General features: G+C 41.6%; 1 protein-coding gene across 1 annotated transcript in view; it reads left to right on the forward strand.

Moving 5' to 3' along the window:
* Positions 1-2,049: 2,049 nt before the first annotated feature.
* The window catches only part of LOC138353913 (uncharacterized), a 156,981-nt gene continuing 134,989 nt past the window's right edge, over positions 2,050-24,041 (forward strand). Inside the window, exons 1-3 of the mRNA XM_069307336.1 lie at positions 2,050-2,115; positions 2,773-2,900; positions 10,471-11,323. Coding sequence (XP_069163437.1) covers positions 2,050-2,115; positions 2,773-2,900; positions 10,471-11,323 — 1,047 coding nt within the window. The remainder of the gene's footprint in view (positions 2,116-2,772; positions 2,901-10,470; positions 11,324-24,041) is intronic.

The raw sequence follows: 24,041 nt of genomic DNA on the forward strand, positions 1-24,041 counted from the left end.
GTCTCACCCTCGACTGCTGTCAAGTATGACGTTTCACTTATACTTAACAGCAGTCAAGTATGAGTGAAATTGGCTACCCAGTAAACACACGTCGTAAAAACGTGTGTTTATGGGGTAAAAAGGAACGTCATTACGTTGCTACAATGTAAACAACTAACGCTATGATTACGTTGTGTGTTCGTTCAATATAATATTGCCCTAGCAATCCTTCTCAGCCATCTGTTTTAGATATATTAACTCAAATTTTGAACAAAGTGTTCCAAGATTTAGTAAAGTGATTTCTGAAAAGTACCTTTTATAACCACTACGCCTTACGGCTCGTGAAAACTTATATCAGATGCATTTGTGATCAAGTTCAACTTTAAATTAGTCCTTCAACCTTACATTTCTTCAAGTTTACAGCCATCTTAACAACTAATTTAACACCAGCCAAAAATCTTTTGTTGAGTAAGTTAGCCAATATAGGCAAACTTAACAACCATTACCGCTAACGTAACGACCATTAGAATCCAATTTAGGCTCCTCAGTGTCGAATTGCGAGCAGTTTAACCACGCAGCCAAATAGCCTCTGAAACTTTAGTAAGAGCGAGGGTTATCTGTGTGTTGGTCTTATGTCTGGGGATGTGTGTAGCAGGTGCTCTGTGGGGCTGTGTGTGTGTGGCGCGTTCGTGCCTCCTTGGCAAGGATGCCTTCCAGTATCAGGGTTACAGAGATGCATGCCAGTATCAGGGTTACATAGATGCATGCCAGTATCAGGGTTACAGAGATGCATGCCAGTATCAGGGTTACAGAGATGCATGCCAGTATCAGGGTTACAGAGATGCATGACAGTATCTGGGTTACATAGATGCATGACAGTATCAGGGTTACATAGATGCATGACAGTATCAGGGTTACAGAGATGCATGCCAGTATCAGGGTTACAGAGATGCATGACAATATCAGGGTTACATAGATGCATGACAGTATCAGGGTTACATAGATGCATGCCAGTATCAGGGTTACAGAGATGCATGCCAGTATCAGGGTTACAGAGATGCATGCCAGTATCAGGGTTACATAGATGCATGCCAGTATCAGGGTTACATAGATGCATGACAGTATCAGGGTTACATAGATGCATGCCAGTATCAGGGTTACAGAGATGCATGCCAGTATCAGGGTTACATAGATGCATGACAGTATCAGGGTTACATACTTGCACGACCATATGGGGGTTGTATTCAGGCCTTAAAATTTGTAAATGCCTTATCTTTTTTATATAAACAACCCTCTTCAAAATTTAATTATAGACCTTTGTATTAACTAGAAGTGTATGATAACAGTATATCACTTAGACATTCAGAGTATTGTTAGGCTGTTGTTTGAGAACAATTGCCACACTGCAAATACCGAGGTTTAAATAAAACCTTCACATGGTGGGACTTGTGTCAATGTGATGATTCTAAAATAAAGCTGATATCTTCGAGGTTTGGTATCTTATTTAGGAAACGTTTCACATTATTTAATTTTATTATACAAAAAAAGCTTCACTCTCAATGGCGCAAAAGCCTTGTAAAAGAAAAATTAAAAAGAAAAGCTTCGCAAACGGCTATTTAATGGCTATTTTAGTTAATTTTAGGTTCAGAAAAGACACGTGGTTGGAGCCATTATATAATATAGCTTTAAGTTCAGGGATGACTTAGGCTTGTTGCCCATCCCACAAATAGTTTTAAGTGTTGACCAAACCACATACTAGACAGTCAAGGGGACGACGACGTTTCGGTCCGTCCTGGACCATTCTCAAGTCGATTGTGGTCTCAAGATCACAATCGACTTGAGAATGGTCCAGGACGGACCAAAACGTCGTCGTCCCTTCACTTTCTAGTGTGTGATTTAGTCAACATATTTCAGCCACGTTATTGTGACTCCTCGTCTGCATAGCTTTAAGTGCAGGGATGACGAAGGGTTGCAGCCAATTCCACAAGTTAGCTGTAGATTTACAGAAGTTTAATGATTGTTGACCTTTCCGCGAGATAGTTGTAAATTGCCCCCCGCCCATTCCGAAAGATGGTTCTGGAAGACATTGACCAGTATACCATTCCAAAAGATGGCTATGGGCTGGAGAAATGCAGAGTATGAACAAATCCACAAGGGCCGTGACGAGGATTCGAACCTGCGTCCGAGAGCATCCCAGACGATGCCTTAATCGACTGAGCTACGACATGGTCAACACTGATTTCATTTAATGCATCACGCAACTGTGATTTCTGTGTGTTAATGCAGAGTATCTTGAGATCTTGAGGTTATCTTGAGATGATTTCGGGGCATAGCGTTCCCGCGGCCCGGTCCTCGACCAAGCCTCATTTTTGTTACACATTCCCAGGAAGCAGCCCGTAGCAGCTGTCTAACTCCTTGGTACCTATTTACTGCTGTGTAATAGGGGGCATCAGAAAGAAACTCTGCCCATTTGTTTCCGCCTCCACCGGGGCGCTGTCCACTCAGCTGTCAGGCCCCATCAGTAACGTCCAGTTCATGGATTAGAAATGCGCACACAGTAACTGTGAAAATCTGAAGTGAGAGTGCAGTCTCACTATACTTTATGAAGGGAAAACACAACTCGCAAGTTTTTATGAAGAGAAGCCTGTGAAAGCCCTCAACTTAATGTTGTAAGTAAAGAAATCTGAAATGAACTAACTTAATGTTTAATTAAATTTTCATAAATCTCCCCACAAACTTCATTGAAGTTTAATTCCCTCTACAACTTCGGTGTAACTGTGTTTGAAACACCAGAAATCTGTGAGCACAGTGTGCAAATATGACCCAACACTCTGGTACGCATGTGCACACATGATACAGAACCGCGAGCACATGACACAGTACTCTGAATACATGGCAGAGAACTGTGAAGACATGACACAGTACTCTGAATACATGACACCGCATCACGTCAACAAAACTCTCCCTTTCTCAGCAAGGCTCAACATCAGAATTGTCTTCAGGACCCTCTCTGTCTCTCAGCAGGGCTCAGCATGACCTCAGCAGCCTCTCTGTCTCTCAGCAGGGCTCAGCATGACCTCAGCAGCCTCTCTGTCTCTCAGCAGGGCTCTACATCACCTCAGCAGCCTCTCTGTCTCTCAGCAGGGCTCTACATCACCTCAGCAGCCTCTCTATCTCTCAGCAGGGCTCTACATCACCTCAGCAGCCTCTCTATCTCTCAGTAGGACTCTACATCACCTCAACAGCCTCTCTGTCTCTCAGCAGGGCTCTACATCACCTCAGCAGCCTCTCTATCTCTCAGCAGGGCTCTACATCACCTCAACAGCCTCTATCTCTCAGCAGGACTCTACATCACCTCAACAGCCTCTATCTCTCAGCAGGGCTCTACATCACCTCAGCAGCCTCTCTATCTCTCAGCAGGACTCTACATCACCTCAACAGCCTCTATCTCTCAGCAGGGCTCTACATCACCTCAGCAGCCTCTCTATCTCTCAGCAGGGCTCTACATCACCTCAACAGCCTCTCTGTCGCTCAGCAGTGCTCAACATCACCTCAGGACCCTCTCTGTCGCTCGGCAGGGCTCTACATCACCTCAGCAGCCACTCTGTCTCTCAGCAGGGCTCTACATCACCTCAGGAGCCTCTCTGTCTCTCAGCAGAGCTCTACATCATCTCAGCAGCCACTCTGTCTCTCAGCAGGGCTCTACATCACCTCAGCAGCCTCTCTATCTCTCAGCAGGGCTCAGCATCGACTCAGCGTCACTCTCCAGTAAAACCTGATCGTTTCTCTTTTATTAAAACTCAGAGCCTGGGAGAGGACAGAAAGCTGATGCCAAAAAGGCGATTTATTCTCTGGTCGAGTTATGACGTGTCACCAGACTGACAGATCAGATCGCCTGTCACTGACAGATCATCCGTCACTGACAGGTCGTCTGTTACTGAGAGATGTGTCTTAACTAGACGGCCGCTGCGCTTTTGATAACGTAATAACATTGATTTCCTTTTTCTTGCGAGGCTCCTTGGGATTTTTATCGTCTGACGACCCTACGCCGGTGTGTATATCGTCTGAGGACCCTACGCCGGTGTGTATATCGTCTGAGGACTCTACGCGGGGGTGTGTATATCGCCTGACGACCCTACGCCGGGGTGTATATCGTCTGACGACCCTACGCGGGGGTGTATATCGTCTGACGACCCTACGCCGGGGTGTATATCGTCTGAGGACTCTACGCGGGGGTGTATATCGTCTGACGACCCTACGCGGGGGTGTATATCGTCTGACGACCCTACGCCGGGGTGTATATCGTCTGAGGACTCTACGCCGGGGTGTATATCGTCTGAGGACTCTACGCCGGGGTGTATATCGTCTGACGACCCTACGCCGGTGTGTATATCGTCTGACGACCCTACGCCGGGGTGTATATCGTCTGACGACCCTACGCGGGTGTGTATATCGTCTGACGACTCTACGCCGGGGTGTATATCGTCTGACGACCCTACGCCGGTGTGTATATCGTCTGAGGACTCTACGCGGGGGTGTGTATATCGCCTGACGACCCTACGCCGGGGTGTATATCGTCTGACGACCCTACGCGGGGGTGTATATCGTCTGACGACCCTACGCCGGGGTGTATATCGTCTGAGGACTCTACGCGGGGGTGTATATCGTCTGACGACTCTACGCCGGGGTGTATATCGTCTGACGACCCTACGCCGGGGGTGTATATCGTCTGACGACTCTACGCCGGGGGTGTATATCGCCTGGCATTTAATTTAAAGCCTTTAATTAACCGCTGACGCAACCTCCTCCCACTCGTTGGTCATCAATTACGCTGGAAGGCACTTGACAACCCCTGACTGTACATGGGAGGGGTCCCATGGTGCAGATCTCCCACGCTGTACATGGGAGGGGGTCCCATGGTGCAGATCTCCCACGCTGTGCATGGGAGAGGCCCACGATTCTTCTCGTACTAAATAATGACGACAGCTCACAGCCAGAGAAACAGCCAAAGAGAGAGCCAGACAGACAACCAAAACGACAATTATACAGCTAGAGGCACAGCCAACCATGCAGTCAAAGAGTCAGTCAACCAGACAGCCAAAGAGACAGCCAACCAGGCAGCCAAAGAGACAGCCAACTAGGCAGCCAAAGAGACAGCCAACCAGGCAGCTAAAGAGACAGCCAACCAGGCAGCCAAAGAGACAGCCAACTAGGCAGCCAAAGAGACAGCCAACCAGGCAGCTAAAGAGACAGCCAACCAGGCAGCCAAAGAGACGGACAGACAGCTACACACCCCCACAACACTTAACCAGAGTGTATCACAACCAAACATTATAGCCACGCTCCCTTGCAACACTGTGCTTTATCCCCCAAGCGGAAATGTTTACAAAATTAACCCATTATTTGTCGAATATGGCGCCGGTGAGGTTAAATGTTTGGGTCGTCAGTCTCTCTCTCTCTCTCTCTCTCCATTATTCTATTTCTTTTACCAAAGAAATCGAGGTAAAAATTGACTAAATATTGAATTATATATAGATAGCGATTGATACTGTAAGAATGAGAGAGAGAGAGATAGAGAGAGAGAGAGAGAGAGAGAGAGAGAGAGAGAGAGAGAGAGAGAGAGAGAGAGAGAGAGAGAGACAGAGAGAGAGAGACAGAGAGAGAGAGAGAGAGAGAGAGAGAGAGAGAGAGAGAGGAGAGACAGAGAGAGAGAGAGAGAGAGAGAGAGAGAGAGAGAGAGAGAGAGAGAGAGAGAGAGAGAGAGAGAGAGAGAGAGAGAGAGAGAGAGAGAGAGACAGAGAGAGAGAGAGAGAGAGAGAGAGAGAGAGAGAGAGAGAGACAGAGAGAGAGAGAGAGAGAGAGAGAGAGAGAGAGAGAGAGAGAGAGAGACAGAGAGAGAGAGAGAGAGAGAGAGAGAGAGAGAGAGAGAGAGAGAGAGAGAGAGGAGAGACAGAGAGAGAGAGAGGAGAGACAGAGAGAGAGAGAGAGAGAGAGAGAGAGAGAGAGAGAGAGAGAGAGAGAGAGAGAGAGAGAGAGAGAGAGAGAGAGAGAGAGAGAGAGAGAGAGAGAGAGAGAGAGATCACAAAATATTAGAAACGCCAACACCATTTACAAGAAATAATAATATATAATTACTACATTAACCGTTTATTAAACATGAACTATTCCTGAACTAAAAAAAAAAAAAATAATAAACTAAAAAGTTATAAAAACTGTGTTTTTAATGCGAGACTCAAACACAGAAAACATTAACCGCAGCACTGAATTTCTCCGCCACTTAACCATATTTCACATTAATTTCCCCTCATTCCCGTTTTGTGTACACGAATTTCGTTCATCTCCTGCAGATCAGCGTAGCTACCTGCAGGGTGGGGTAGCGTGGGTCACATTGTTAAAATTTATGGCTTGGTCCCTTTATGTATCAGCGCAGCAAGCTATTCCTGCAGCCTCTACCAGGGTTGAGGTACAGCGCTGTTGGCTTTGTGTTCTAGGGCATATATCTGTGCCCAGGAGAGGCTGAGAGATCAGACCTGTGATGTTGAGTGATGGTGGTACTGAGTGACCACTTCTCTCATGTCGAATATTAGTTGAGGTTAAAGGTCATAAGGTTAAATAATTCAGACAAATCTATTTCCTCCACTGAAAAAAAATCGAGGTGAAATCATTTGTATTTGCATAACGCTTCCTGATTATCTGTGATGACCTTTATATGTAATCAAGTTCAGAAAATACTGTTGCAATGCATGTAAGCTAATGCTCTTACACTTCCCGATGGTCTTATACTTAAAGTTAGGAATGGAGGGAACTTCCACGTCTTTTGCTTTATGATGGAAGCTGCACACTTTAAGTCTGAGCTCACGTAGGTGGTGTTCAGTGATCTGAATGTTGGGTTTGTTTAGAATATGTTGCTGACGTTGGGGTTATGACTGTTCTTTGGTCTTTTTTTCTTATCGTTTCAAGGTTGCAGTTATCTTTCCATTGTGTACAGTCAAGATGATGACCTGTTACCTGTTTCAATTTTCATCACCTTGCAATTGTTTATGTTGAAATCTAGTAGCCATCTTTCTGACGAACTCTGCCGCTTGTCGTAGTCTTCTTTGAATGTTTTATAACACCTAGTGGTTCCGTCTCTTTTTATTAATTTTGTGCCGTTCACAAGGAAGTGCAGTTCGAGACCTCTACAGGGTTTTGAGGTTCAAGACCTCTACAGGAAAATGAGGTTTAAAACCTCAACATGGAAGTGAGGTTCCAAACCTCAACAGGGGTTTAACGTGCAATATTGCAACCTACAATAATATATCATTGGAGGCGAAACGTTTGCTGTTAATCTGATGCAAGTTTTCATGGTGACATGTGGTAGGAGAAAGACGACCCCCATGCCCTCCTTTTAATAGGATTAGCTCCTATTGCGACAACAAACGACTCCAATGATGTTGGAAATTAGGGATTTGCTTTCCCTGGAGTTTTCATCAAATTTTTCACCCACACACTCACCTACGTATCCTCCCTCACCCTAAATGTACAGGGTCTAACCTTACCACCTAAGCCTATCATTTCACGTTTCCTATCGACTACAGCCAGGTGCCTAATTACAATTCGGTGAACAAGGGCGAACAGTTCAGAATCAGTGACCAGTTGGTCCTCCTAGGACTTGAATTCGACCTAAATCACGAGCTCAACAGTTGACCATTATCAACCGTTCCATTTGTTACGTTGGAGCAGTTCTTGCCGTCTTGCAGATTGCAAGTCACAATAGCTTGACTGAAAATTAGACACTCAGTCCACACATGTGTCTTGTTTATTGCTCTATTGTTAAACTTTTTTGGATTGCTTAAATGTGCTTACAAGAGGCGAACTCTAGCTCTTGGGCCATGGAGTCTGGTGTGTGTGGAAGCATATATTCAACGTGTTTACATCCTCCATTGGATGCAAATATTTGCTTACATCTCTCGCACTCATTTGTGCTTCTAACTTACACCTGTGTCCCCTCTTTCGTTTTGTACATCTTGTTAAAGGTGTGTGTGTGTGTGTGTGTGTGTGTGTGTGTGTGTGTGTGTGTGTGTGTGTGTGTGTAATTACTACTATCTGTATCTGCTGCACCAAGCTCTTGGGTCTCTCCTTTCTAACCGTCGGTTGTCTAATGTAAGGACTCCCTTCCAATGTTAATCATATTTACTACAATATATGTTTCTCACACACACACACACACACACACACACACACACACACACACACACACACACACCTGACAGGTGTTAGACTCTACACGATAAGAGACACAATCCCTCCTACAAACATGCTGTAGTAGCGACTTTTATGTTCCAGAAATTCGAAACGTTGTTTCAGATTATTCATTTTTACGACCATCCACTCGGACTTGTCGGTACAGCGACGCCTCGCTTCTTACAGGTCGTCGTTCGATCTCCGTTGGTCTAAGTGGTATGGCACCGATCCTTAACTTATCCCTCCCTCGTCCAATCCCAGTTTCTATCCTAACCTCTTATCCCTTCCATGGGCTATATAGCCATACTGGCTTAGCGCTTTCTTCTCATAATTTCACTTGTTTTCTTTATATTATTTTTTATAGCACTGGAAGAGAATTAATTGAACATTTTAAGCCCAAGCGTTTTCAGTTTTCAAAAAATATAATTGCAGGCAAACTTTGCAGTATTATCCAAAATGTGACAAAGGCAATTAACATTCAGTATTTCAGATTATATTTCTAGCTAAGTTTGGTAAATGAAAAACATTGTTTTTGATAATTAACCGACGCACTGTCAGCTTCATAAGCAATTAAGATTATTTACATCAAGAACGTCTCTCTAAATATTTTCACATAACTATCGTGAAATTGCCCCCAAAACTCTCGTTGCTGTCATCATATATATTTCGAAGTTTGTTCTCAACTCCACTTGCAGGATAAAAGTACCGACCGGTCACTGGATATACCTTGTTACTGTCTCTGATGTTCAGTGCTTGTAGAGAATGACTTAATTCGCGACATAATCTTCATTTACATTTACCAAGTGTATCAGAAGCAAGCGATAAAGACAGCAGTATATTTAATAGTACAGGGCTCTTTTTAGTAAATGTAAAGTTTAGTAAATGTAAATTCTGTGTCTAAACTTCATCCATTACCACTTAGGGAGTCTTGGTGTATTTTTTTACAAGGATATTCCTGCGCGGACTCAATGCCTCTGGCCAGCCCGCTAAGTGGTATTCACTTCTGTCTTGGATGAGTATTTATGACTCACATTTTGCCTGCAGTAAGACTGTCTCGAGATCCAACTTCTTTATCAAAGAATTCTTCAAGTAAAATTCTAATACCCATGACTGTATAAATTTATTTCTTCTCAAAAACCTGTTGATCAATATCAAATTAATATGGATAAGGAATTGCGAGTTTTTGCTGAAGTAATAATTCAATATTTATGGTAAAGATAGATGCCAAAGCGATTTTTTTTTAGTTTCCACAAAGCTGTTGGTAATTATAAACAAATCCATCACATTCATCACCATCTTGCTCGTGTCATCTTCCTCAGCGAGACATCCCCTTCAAGACTGCAACTCGCTGACAGCAATGCTGCTTCTGTCTGAGAGAACCTTTTTCAATCCGTTTTTTGAATTGCAGCGAAGTCTTCTTTAAGTGTCGAGTTCGCCTGTTAATTTACAATGTATATTTATGACGAGAAAAGCTGTGTATATAGTCTGACAATAACTGAGAGAGAGAGAGAGAGAGAGAGAGAGAGAGAGAGAGAGAGAGAGAGAGAGAGAGAGAGAGAGAGAGAGAGAGAGAGAGAGAGAGAGAGAGAGAGAGAGACCGTGCATGTGTGTCACAAAGACAAAACGACAAAGACAGACACATAAAAAAACAGAGACACGACACGCCGCCAGCTAAGAAGGCCAAAGTTGGGCGGTGTTAGACGGAGTTACAGATGCTACAAGTGCAGAGGAAACGCTTTTGTCGGGTGGAAATTGTGTTGACAGTGTCGAGGAGGGCGGTACCGTAGCCTCGAGCTATGATATTTTCCCAGGGCTCATATTGTAGTTGAGTCCACACTGGGAATGGCTGGCCGGCAGCTGTGCCCCTTCAGCTAGACCTCTCTTGGTCTCAGTCAGCCTTGAGATTATCGCCAGATTAAAACATGAAAACCCACTATTACCTCCCTGATGACCGTCCAGGCTGGCAGGGTTCCCACGGAGCCATTAAAAAGGTAAAAAAAAAAATACTTGAAGCCGTCTCTCTGCAAACACAGCATATTTCAACACCCATTTCTGGCGCGAAAACGCAACTATAATCTCTATAATGGCGGGAGATATTAGAGGCGTGTGTTTTTAGTCGATATGCCAGAGCCAAGGGGCGATAACACTCATAATGGCAACTGTTATGGCGATAATTATATGAGGGAAGCTAAAAGTTACCCATTCTGGCAATTGTTATTTTGCCACGTTCTTAAGACCATTGTTACTAATACTACACTATTACTACAGCACAACTACACCTAGTGTGTCTACTGTTGCTACTTCAACACCTAGTGTGTCTACTCTTACTACTACAACAGATGTGTCTACTCTTACTACTACACCAGATGTGTCTAATGTTGCTACTACTACACTTAGTGTGTCTACTCTTACTACCACACCTGATGTGTCTAATGTTGCTACTACTACACCTAGTGTGTCTACTTTTACTACTACACCTGATGTGTCTACTGTTGCTACTACTACACCTAGTGTGTCTACTTTTACTACTACACCTGATGTGTCTACTGTTGCTACTACTACACCTAGTGTGTCTACTTTTACTACTACACCTGATGTGTCTACTGTTGCTACTACTACACCTAGTGTGTCTACTCTTACTACTACACCTGATGTGTCTACTGTTGCTACTACTACACCTAGTGTGTCTACTTTTACTACTACACCTGATGTGTCTACTGTTGCTACTACTACACCTAGTGTGTCTACTTTTACTACTACACCTGATGTGTCTACTGTTGCTACTACTACACCTAGTGTGTCTACTTTTACTACTACACCTGATGTGTCTACTGTTGCTACTACTACACCTAGTGTGTCTACTCTTACTACTACACCTGATGTGTCTACTGTTGCTACTACTACACCTAGTGTGTCTACTCTTACTACTACACCTGATGTGTCTACTGTTGCTACTACTACACCTGATGTGTCTACTGTTGCTACTACTACACCTAGTGTGTCTACTCTTACTACTACACCTGATGTGTCTACTGTTGCTACTACTACACCTAGTGTGTCTACTCTTACTACTACACCTGATGTGTCTACTGTTGCTACTAAAACACCTGATGTGTCTACTGTTCATTATTTATTACTCATAATTTACAGCTAATTTACTTGTATGTTTCTTTCAATTCATCAACAATTAGATTCATTATATAGGCATAAACACCGACTTTTATGAAACAAATATTTTGTCTCGAAATATATTGCAAATGTGTCACAGCTTTTTGCCTTCACAGCATTCGTCTCAGTGTTCATCACAGTGTTTATCACAGCGTTCACTACAGCTGGTGCAAGGATCCAACAGCTGGTTGGAGCAACTAGTGGGAGACTCCAGTTGTAGTGGTCTTGGCACACAGCGACAACAACGACAACAAGAGGGGAAAAAACCCTTGTTATTGAATGTAACGTTTGCTTAGTAAAGTCCTCGTTGGGGTTCACCTTTTCAACGGAAAGAAAAATTGGTAAAAACGACAAGGCGCCTTTGTGTCCTGTTGCAGAAATTTTCAGAGAGAAACAAATACACACACACAAACGTCGCTGGAAGACAAAAGAGTTAGTGGAGACATGATCACCACATACAAGATTTCCGTGGAGTTTTCAGTTTTCTCAGAGATGACATACAGTCGTTTCAGTGCTTCTTGATAATACATTTTCAGAGAGAAGGGGGGAAGACTCAGGGGAAGGGGGTGTTGAAGGGGTGAAATGGAGGGAGGAAGAGGGGAAAAACGAAGGGGGGAGGGGGTCGAAGCGAGGGGGGGGGGGACTACAAGTTCTCCACCACGACACATTCTCCAGCAAATCGACACTTCCACCTCAGGATTTAGCTTCCCAACGGCAATTCACGCCAGAAATCTCCATGAAATATACACGACCCATTCCAACATTTTTTCCCACTCTCTTTAACCTGAGGATTTGGGAAATTTTCGCGTAAATTTGGAGGATTCGGACGGTATAGTACTTTTACTCTTCCTCTAATTCCATATTTTGGTTCTGATGTGAATGTGGTCTATAATGGCGCAGTAGCAGCACACTCGGCCCACTTTTCGCGAGCGATTTCATCTGGGTTCGAGCCTTTAGACTGAGCACTAATCCTTAAGTGTTCGCCTTATATATACTGTACATATAAATATGCATATTTACACACACATTATATATATATATATATATATATATATATATATATATATATATATATATATATATATATATATAACTTTAATTTCCCATTCTCTTCTGTCTCTCTCTCCCCTCTCACTGTCTCGTGTATAATTACAGTCAAGATCCTCGTAATAGTTATTCCTAGATCCGCCGATAATTGGAGATGATATTTATAGTTAGGAAACAATTTTAATTTTCTCTCTGCACATTTTTTCCCTTTAAATAATGTACATCTAAGGTTTTAATGCTCTCAAGTACCCCATACAAAAGAAAACGACGACTATTTGTGTTGGTTTTATTAGCGATGAAGGATAACTAATGTATATGAGACTTTTAGAGAATGATGGTAATCGATATGGGGGGAATATACTGTTGCCGAAACAGCAGTCAAAGGATTGAGTAGGTCTATCAAGCTGTATCCCAAATAAATAGGTTTTCCTTATATTTTCTGGTCTCATGCGCTACAGTTGGTTTTGTTAGGTAAGGCTTCTTAGATTTGGTTAGCAGAACTTTGGTCATCTGTTATGCCTCTCTGCTACTGCCCTGTTGGATGTCATCTGTTGCGGCAGGCAGTCATTGTCCTGTTGAAGTCATCTGTTATTGTTCTGTTTATGTAATTTGTTTATTCTGTCTATATTGACCAGTTGGTGTCATCTTTTGTCGTTGTGTGTTATTTTCATGCTGAAGTAATCTGTTGCGGCTGTTATTGTCCTGTTTGATATCATCTGTTGCAATTGCCTGTTATTGTTCTGTTGAGGTCATATGTTGCGGGTCTCTGTTATTATCCTGAACTTGTTCAACAATGTTCCTAATCTACCATTATTAAACCTGATCTCCCGTATACGTCTCTGATGTTCACTCCAAGTCATGATTTGTGAACGCTTTGAACACCTGCACGACACAGAACAAGACGGTAGATGCAATTAGGCGGTTCGAACCAGGGACAGTAATGAAGCAGTGCTGCTCCTCAGTTCGAACTATAAGGAAATAGTCTCGCTCTTTATTCCGAGCAATAACGAAACAGATTCGCTCGTCAGTTCGAATAACAAGAAACAATCTCGCTCATCAATTCGATCAATATGGAAGCAGTCACTTCCCTCAGTTCGAACAAAACCGAAACACACTCCCTCTTCTTTCTAAACAATAATGAAACAATCTCTTTGACCAGTCCGAACAACTACGAAACAGTCTCGCTCATCAGTTCGAAAAATAACGAAATACTCAGCGTCGAGTGGGACATATGTTATCCAGCAACACCAAGGCCTTAAACACGCCCTCTTAATGTTCCCTCTTCCCGCTTACAAAATTAACGGAAAGCAGTTTCATTTTACTACATGTTTCGCCAGTCAGAAGAGACATTCTAGTTTACGAGACAAGCAGCTTTCAATTATGCTGGACGTATAATGCTCTCAGTAACTAACACACAACAAATCTTTTATTCAGAGATATATTAATATTTGAACTATTTTGCATAATATAAAGTTTACATATTTAAATGAAACACAAAATATATATTCATATTTTTTGGTGTCATATTCGCTTTTTATGTTTAAAATATGGACTTGTGTGCAGACTAATTTTCTGAGGCAGACGCTTCTCACCAATTACAGCCCCCGTTCCTGTGATAGGTAAGTCCACTACGGGCTCACCATAGCCCGTGCTGCTTGCAACTTTCTGTAACTAAATCTAAAACAACAACAAAACCCTCTCTCATCTGACAATCAACTGCATTTACCATTTGTATTTAGTATTTGTTAGTCGAGGCGCATATGCAATGTTGCAGCAGCCGTCGGCTGCCTCTCTGGGCCATCTTGTTTACAAACTCACTTGACGTTGTTTATGCAAATTGCAACCTTAATTACATGACGGTAATAAAGGAAATAGTGTTGATAATGGCACAAGTTTTCCATGTAAGATTTTAGTATATAAAAAAGTAATATTATTCTACTGTGGGACGGTGAGTATGGTGACTCACTGGTTATGTGTTGTATGGTGAGTATGGTGACTCACTGGTTATGTGTTGTATGGTGACTATGGTGACTCACTGGTTATGTGTTGTATGGTGAGTATGGTGACTCACTAGTCATGTGTTGTATGGTGACTCACTGGTTATGTGTTGTATGGTGAGTATGGTGACTCATTGGCCATGTGTTGTATGGTGAGTATGGTGACTCACTGGCCATGTGTTGTATGGTGAGAATGGTGACTCACTGGCCATGTGTTATATGGTGACTCACTGGTCATGTGTTGTATGGTGAGTATGGTGACTCACTGGCCATGTGTTGTATGGTGAGTATGGTGACTCACTGGCCATGTGTTGTATGGTGACTCACTGGCCATGTGTTGTATGGTGAGTATGGTGACTCACTGGTCATGTGTTGTATGGTGAGAATGGTGACTCACTGGCCATGTGTTGTATAGTGAGTACATTGCAACTCCTTTAGCAACGATTAAAATTATCCAAAGAATACCTCGTTTATAAATGCTGCAAACTTTCTCGTATGACGCGATCACAATCTTGTATTTTCATGAAAAAATACCAATGCTCAGGAGTTCTGGGGTGGACCTCATGGACACAGAGAGGGGACTTTAATAACCAACACATGTTTAACTCTGACGGGAGAATCTTATTCACATAAGTATAACTTTGTTATACAATAATTATATTGTAACTTTGTTATACAATAATTATATTGTAACTTTGTTATACAATAACAATGTGAAGCTACTGTAATGTAATGGAATACACAGAATACAACTATGCAGTAATGACAAAACAGAGACCGCAAGTGCGGAGATGTGATGTAATCCACCAAATTCGGCTCCAAATCCACCAAATTTGGCTCCAAATCCACCAAATTTGGCTCCAAATCCACCAAAGTTTCTGGTTCACGAGAAACTCTGACGGGGCGGGAAAGGCACCAGCCTCATTTATTACGACGTTGAAGAAGATGGTGTGTAGTGAAGATGTGGCTCCTGTTTTCCGACCCCGGACGATGCCGGGGTACAAAAGCGAGCTCCGGAAAAAAAGAGAGCAAAAAAAAAATCGTAATTGCTTATTTTGATTTAATAACGGGCAGCCTGCTCCCACCGGAAGCAAATCGCGGATAAAAATAAATCCCAAAGCCCACTATTTTTCTCCTTGCAGCTTAGATCGGATACATATTATATATATATTTTTTTTATATAAACATCAGAACATCATTAGGTTTTACACGAAATTGGTAAAAAAGTTAATTGGATGTGGAACGGGATAAGGGGATCGCTGTACGTGAATATTAAAAAAGAGAGGATAAAAATGTGAAATATCTTCCCAGAGTATTTGCTGATAATTTACCTTACATTGATGAGAATGAGTGAGAGAGAAAGAGAAAGACAGAGAGACAGGCATCGTTGGGTATATTATATATATATTATATATATTAGTCTTGAAATATGCATTCAAGAACAAAAGGACTCAGCCTTTTCCCTTTTACTTCGCTTAATTAAGTACGCAGCGATACGGCAGTTTTATGATAATGAAGCAAGTTGAATTACGCTAATTGAGAAAGTTTTAGCTGTGCGAAATGACGCAGTATCTTTTCCAGCGCGCCCTTGTTGATAGTGGTGTGTGTGTAGGGAGGTTGGTCCTGTTATTCGGCCGGTGAGGATGGAAGGAATTGTGATGGGCTTGGTGACCCTGGTGATCTGTTTACTGAGTGCCGGATCTGTTGCCATTAAAGATCTGTTGACATTAAAGATCTGTTGACATTACAGATCTGTTGCCATTAAAGATCTGTTGCCATTACAGATCTGTTGCCATTACAAATCTGTTGACATTACTGTTGCCTGATTTTTCCGTTGCCGGTTCTGTTACTGGCTATTCATCTAATAAAAATATTTTACTATATTCAATTAAAACAATTGGTTATTTTAATGATTTTTGCATTCAAGGTAAAGTGGGTGTATTATTTTTCCCCCAGACAACTAATTATGTATAGCGTGTCAAAATGAAACAGTGATTTGCTGCTAATTAGCTCGTCATATCCTGACGATATCCTGATGAGTTAACTCATCGCATGATGATCTATAGGATACAATCATCGGTGAATCCATTGATCATCCATACTCTAGAAGTTGCGACATTGTGTATGTTACTATTTTTTGCTCTACCAGTGAAAAATTATGTCCTATAAGATTTTCTCTTTCTTTATGAAGAGCTGAATAACTGTCGAAATACTCTTTAGTAAACCAGAATAATTCAGATGTCACTGGAGTCACTAGTTGGTGCAATAGGAGCCGATTCTTCGGTAAGGGGGGCAATGGGGCCGATACACACACAGATAACATTCCACTACCATCTATTTGTCACTCTGAAAAGTTGGGTGAGTTTTGCCCTTAGACAGACAGGCATTCTCTTCTCTCTCTCTGTATATATATATATATATATATATATATATATATATATATATATATATATATATATATATATATATATATATATATATATATATATATATATATAAGGTAAAGATAAGCCAAATTAAGAGTTTCAAAGTTAGGTGGGTGTCTTTGGTTCATAAGCTTTACTACCCCTATTAAGAAGACGGGCTGGTGCGCGTATTTTTATGTGTATTAAAAGGATTGTACTCAATATGCTCGCACGAGGATTAAGCTTTTGAAATTCACGATATGCAAGTTATTTTATAATGCTTTAAGCTGTCAACAATAGATTAACATGCATGAGGATTAGCAATATGATATGCGAAGTATATTCAACAAAGCACTTTTTGCCGGTTTTATAATGAATGTGAATGCTAAAATATTTGTGTATTCATGGTTTTTATGTAAAAAAAATAATGTTTATGCGCGCATTTGCATACACGTCTTTGGGCTCTGAGCATTATTTGCGCCTGGCAGATCTGTGGTCACCAGTTCGATTCTCATTACATTTTAATTTAAACAAATATATACTCATGTCATAGTTAATTTGATTTCGCAAGTGCAGGAATAAATTGAAAAAAAAATTTATAAACAAATTAAAAAATAAATTTAAAACAATAATATTAAAAACAAATAATGTGAAGAGAAAACTTTAAGGCAGAATGACTGTACAACACATGGAAGGGAAATGAAGACTGGATAGGAACTGCGAGGAAAGACAGGATATGAGCTAGGATAGGAAGACAGGATATGAGCTAGGATAGGAAGACAGGATATGAGCTAGGATAGGAAGACAGGATATGAGCTAGGATAGGAAGACAGGATATGAGCCAGGATAGGAAGACAATATCGGATCTGAGATAGAAAGACAGGATAGGAGCTGGGATATGAGGACATGATCTGGGCTTGCGGGCCATGATTAATGGTAATCATGGTCCACAAGCCAAAAAACAAACAAAAAATAAATGCATAAATGTTCAAAATTGAGCAAGCAGGTTACTGGGATAACATTTATAAAAGTGTAAAGAAAATAACACCTAATGTTATTCTTCAGCTATATCTTGCTCTAGTTAGGCCCCATTTAGATAATGCAGTTCAGTTTTGGTCGCCATACTCTTGACAAAACATTCATTCACTAGAACGTCTTCGGCAAAGAATAACAAAGAAAATCCCGCAAATTTGAAACATTTCATGGGAAGCGAGATTGAAAAAGCTTAAGTTACATTCTCTAAAAAGGCGAAAAGTTAGAGAGTGATTTGATTGCACAAGTGGATGAATGCGCATGACAGGGGAAGGGGATATTAATAAGGGAGAGTCAGGGGCATTATTAATAAAGGGTATTAGTAGTCAGGGGAAAGTCGAAAATTCAAGTGTGGCAGCAGGATGCTGCTTCTGGAAACTTTCCTTATTAAGGGCACTCAATAGCACGGTCGACAGAACTTCGGCCTCACACACATGGGGCCCACTGTTCGAGTCTCCTAAAGCCCAAATGAATGTGAATATTAATAACGCAATAAATATATCAACACAAAATAAAACAAGAAACAATGCATAAGTTTAGATTTAGGAAAGACCTGGGTAAATGCTGATTTGAAAACACGGTTGTTACACACACACAAATCCACAAGGGCCGTCATGAGGATTCGAACCTACGTTCGAGAGGACCTCAGACGCGCCTTAATCGACTGTGCCAGAACATGGTCAAAATAATTGCAACCGGGAGTTTCACTGACCTCACATGGATCCTGATGTCTCTCCGATTAAGGCGCGTCTGGAATACTCACGGACGTAGGTTCGAATCCTCATCACAGCCCTTGTGGATTTGTTCAACAGGGTTGTTGATTCGTGGAACAAACTACTGGATAATATAATAAACTTGGGACACCTTTCATCTACAAGAGAGAGAAATTCATTTGGTGAACGTTTCATGGTTCGTAAAGGAAGGCAGATATACAGACAAACACACACACGGTTGTGTAAACACACACACACAAGCAATCCTGATAAACGACCCTCGCTGTCTCCGATGTATTATGGCAAAATCCTGAAACAGAACGCTGCTGGATCTTCGTTTTCCAACTTTATGGTATTCGAAGTCATTTTTTTAACGATGAATAGCTTTTGATTCTTCATGGGTCATGAAATTTCCATTAGATCGTCTTTATTCAAAATTAAATATCAAACTTCGCGCGAAAAATTTCTTAAATAAATAAGTTACATTTAGCGCTGTCGCACGAGGTCGTAAAACAGGTAACCGTTTATACAGCTTTTGCAGGTCCAAGTTGCCCCATCAATTACGGATAGGCAGTAAATCTTTCCTGATAAATGCCTGATTTTGTGAGCTGGATTAAATCTGTCTTCACGGCAAGCCGGTAAAATTGGTTTTGGCTATAATGAAATTATTGTTTGATTAATCAGTTTTTTTTAAGATTTTACGTTGTGATTTTGTATATATATTGGTGACTTTTGTAGTCTTTTTATATTATCTTTAGTATGTAAAGCCAAGATGATATATAAGATACTATTACGGATACTGTACGCACCCTCACACGCACATGTATGCACACACACACAAACACACACACACACACACACACACACACACACACACACACACACACACACACACACACACACACACACACACACACACACATACAACGTTTCGGTCCGTCTTGGACATTTTCAAGTCGATTGTGATGATGAGAAGATACAGTTACTTAGAACAAAAAGTTCCAAGTAACACGGACTATGGTGAGTATACGGGAGAGAGAGAGTGAGTGATGAAAATTAAGTCACCCAAGAGGTGGCACGGGCATGAATAGCCGGAAAGTGGTACATGTAAGAGAGGTTGTTGTTGTTGTTTAAGATTCAGCTACTGGGAACAAAAAATTCCAAGTAGCACGGGCTATGGTGAGCCCGTAGTGGAGTTACCTGGCACAGGAGCGGGGCTGTAACCAGTAACTTTAGGAGAGAGGAAGGCACAGGCAATAAATAAGGCAAGAGTGAGGTGAGGAACAGGTACGAGAAGGTAATACCTAGAAGGAGGAAAGGTGTAAGGTGTAGAGCAGGTAACAGAAGATAAGGCATCTTCACATTACCTCCAAAAAATCTAGGACTTAATTGCCCCTGCCCGTGTCACCTCTTGAGTGCCCGTGCCCGTCACAAGAGGCCCTATTGCCATCCCTCACAGTTCCACTACTCGTCCTTCCATCCTAACACTTGCCTCTCTCCCACTACCGGTACAGGAGGAAGCGATTTATCAAGCTTGGGGGGGTCGACATCCAAGCTAATTTCGGGCGGCTCTGCGTCCTCACTCTTGACTCATTTGACTTCCCTATTTTCCCATTAGTTTCACTTTCCATGACTTTACCTGATTTTATTATTTCTTCCAGGTCAATTTTTTAGCCTTTTCTTTTACGTCTCTCTCTCTCTCTCTCTCTCTCTCTCTCTCTCTCTCTCTCTCTCTCTCTCTCTCTCTCTCTCTCTCTCTCTCTCTCTCTCTCTCTCTCATCTCTCTGCAGAAGGGGAAACTGCAGACTTCGGCCTGTGTCACTTCCACAATTTTTAGTCCAGGAAGAATATTAGATTAGACAGATTGTTGGAGTTGAGAAAATGAGTCGAGTTGGCGCTAAGGTATTCCGCATGAATATTCCCGAGGACTTGCAACTATTGGTTCGAGTCTCTCCTCCAGCTCCCCACCAACTTCCTGCCTACCAAGGGATGCGATGCGTCACCCGTAACAACTCACACACTATAAAGTTATTTATAGGTACTCTAAATTTAAGTACTCTCATACTATAAAGTTAAGTACTCTCTTACTACGAAGTTAATAGTTCTGCAAAGTTGGTACTTGGTAGCAAACAAAGTCCAACTTGCTTTCTAGCAACTAATTCATATCATGATGGTAACTTTGTGGTAACTTCAACAATGATTTTTGCCATTAAGATGCATTTTTAAACATGCTTAATGAGTTCATGGATGCCGAAAATTTACATAATCCTGCTCTCAATAATGAATTTAATAAGTAATGGTGATGTCTTCTCACAGACATAATAACAGAATAAAAATCCACACTTATGTGAGCATTTTAGTTCAATCAGGACTGTAATAATTTCTGTACGTTGTTAGGAATACATTTTGTGATTCAGAGTTTGATAATGACAGCCTAGTGTTATGTTGTTATTGTGACTTAGGGGTAATTATTATCCTGTAATTTTTATATAACATCTCCCAATTACATAGGTATAACCATTTATGAATAAATTTTTGAATTTATTTCAAAATTGGTATTCACTTCCAAAGTTGGTACTCGCTTACTAAAATGTGGATACTCCCTCCACAGGGGCGAGCAATGCGATGCAAAACTCAATCAGATGCATCTGAGTGAAGAGGACTTAGGGTTGTGGGGCGGGGTTGGGTAATGGAGTTTGGAGTTTGGAGAATGAAATTTTGTAGAATTGGTTATGGTTTTAGGTTGGGAATGGGAGTTAAAATGTAGGAGAGAAAGGGGGTTGGGAGGGGGGGTTAGAGGGAATTCGGAGTGAAGGTGGAGAGGAATGGGTTAAGTGAGAACTCAGATACTCACACTCTCCATTGCTCCCATGAGTAATGCAAACTGATGACCACTTCCCTTACCCTCATCTCCTTTCTCCCAGTTTATGGCGTTTCTTGGGAGTTCTGGACATCCGTTCGTTTACAAGATGGAGAGGGTGTTTTGTGACTGTCGGGGCGAAGTGGCCCTTCCCCACTTTACCCTTAGATGAAGAGGATATTTTGTGATAGTCGCGTAGAGTAACCATTTCCCCTTGCCCTTTTCCTCTCTCCCTTGATCATGGTGATCTCCCTACCCCTCTCCCTCATGCCCCATCTCACAGATGAAGAGGATATAATTGTATGTTTAAATTATCTGAGATTGGGCTCTATAAACTTTATCTTCCTGCTTATAAACAGAACTAAGCGTAGTTAAAAAAATACCCATACAATATTATCACTTCCATGTATAATTGGCTCATGTTGCACACACTGTTGACCCCCAGACACCAGGCAGCCGTCTATAATGGAGCTTGTAGGTGTGAATGTAAAGAACCAGCAAATAAGGAGAACCCAAATGTAATTGCACTCACTGAAACGAAGCTGTTAAGATACATAACAAGTGAGTATTCTTTGTAGATAACTATATTGTAAGATAAGAGAGAAGGAGGAAGATGAAGGAGAGTGGCTCTGTCAATCACAAATGACTGGACACTTAGGGAGCAGTCAACATCTGCCTGGACAATTTATGCCTATAGGAACTATAGCATTTTGAAAGCATAACAATAAAGCATCAGTGATACATAACACAAAAACCATAGACAACCCAGACATGAGTATAACAAACAATAGGCATCAATTATTATCATGGAACGAGCTGCTTCAGTTGAAGAAACGAATGGTTCTCGGCTCTTAATACTGGGAGACCTCAACTATGGCAACAAAGACTGTGAAACAGGGATCTGCACACACCGACACACACACACACACACACACACACACACACACACACACACACACACACACACACACACACACACACACTTGGCTCTTTTACACACACGGCCAAATACTGATTGCCACCCTCTACACATACCCACACACACTACACACACACACTACACACACACCAAACACAAACCACACACACACACACACACACACACACACACACACACACACACACACACACACACACACACACACACACACACACACACACACCAGCGACACCTCTGGGCCAGGACCCTCTCCAGCGCTAACCACTCTCCTCTCCTGGTAATTAAACTAGTTTTACAATGTCAGAATTATGCTGGTCAAACATTAAACAGTGTTAGCACTAAAACTTCGTTCGCTATTTGGAAGAAAGTTCAGATGTTGTCCTTCGTTGCAGTCTTGCTAGCTTACTAAACTTTTCTCGCTCCGTCGGAGTGCAGGACCTTTTTTGGAGTACAGTAACGATGGGCCTTTCTCCGGAATGCAGTGGTGCTGGGCCAATTGCGAAGCGTTTAGACGCTAGATTTTTAGCCATTATAATATGATTTATTCTTTAAGTTTACTGTGTATTTTGCACTGATTTTGTTTTATAGCTCAATATATATTCGAATTTTTGTTTAAGTAAATAAAGTGGAATATTTTATGTTCTACGCTACAGAATTATAATTATCTGTTAAAATATGATACCTGTATGTCTCGAAGCTTTTAAATGTTAGACAAATTGTTGGCAATATACGTGATAAATTGCCTTGAGGGAAACAAACAATGCATTCAGTATATTAATATACTGAATATATTAGAAATATATTAGAAATGGCGTGATATATCAATGAAATCATAGGAAATGAGAGGGAGAAGGAAGCTTGTATTATGTTAATGTTTAATCGAGAACGGGAAAATATTAACTCTGTTCATTCATGACGTCCACATACGCACTATATATAATTGGCCTGGTGATTAGTAGGGCACAAGCATAAAAAAACATGTATACATTTACTCCCACACACACACTCCCACACGCACAGACACACTCCCACACGAACACACACAAACACACAGAGACGTCAGAAAGAATTTTTTCAGAGACGTTAGAAAGAATTTTTTCAGAGACGTTAGAAAGAATTTTTCAGTGTCAGAGTAGTTAATAAATGGAATGCACTAGGAAATGATGTGGTGGAGGCTGACTCCATACACAGTTTCAAATGTAGATATGATAGAGCCCAGTAGGCTCAGGAATCTGTACACCAGTTGATTGACAGTTGAGAGGAGGGACCAAAGAGCCAAAGCTCAACCCTCACAAGCACACTTAGGTGAGTACGTACATGAATACAGACAGGCAGTCTCTCCCAACATATACATGCATGTATGTAGATAAACAACCTCCTCCCCCTACTCACGCACATGCAAGCAGGTAAACAATATTCTCCCCCTTCTCTCCCCACAACATTCACATGTTGATAAACAACGTCCATCCCACACACACGATTCAAGTGAGGTAATCCCACAAACAAACATCACTCAAGCAATACCCTACTTCATTCATATGCATGCATGAGGCTCCTCCCACCTGCCAACTCATAAACCCTGACATATGCATGATCATGATGACCGAACAAGAGCAAGAACACCCCAAATGCCCCATAAAAGAGGGAAGAAATATTTTTTCCCGGATCAGAAGAGAA

The sequence above is a fragment of the Procambarus clarkii genome, chromosome 60 (assembly GCF_040958095.1).
Source record: "Procambarus clarkii isolate CNS0578487 chromosome 60, FALCON_Pclarkii_2.0, whole genome shotgun sequence".
Classification (NCBI taxonomy): domain Eukaryota; kingdom Metazoa; phylum Arthropoda; class Malacostraca; order Decapoda; family Cambaridae; genus Procambarus; species Procambarus clarkii.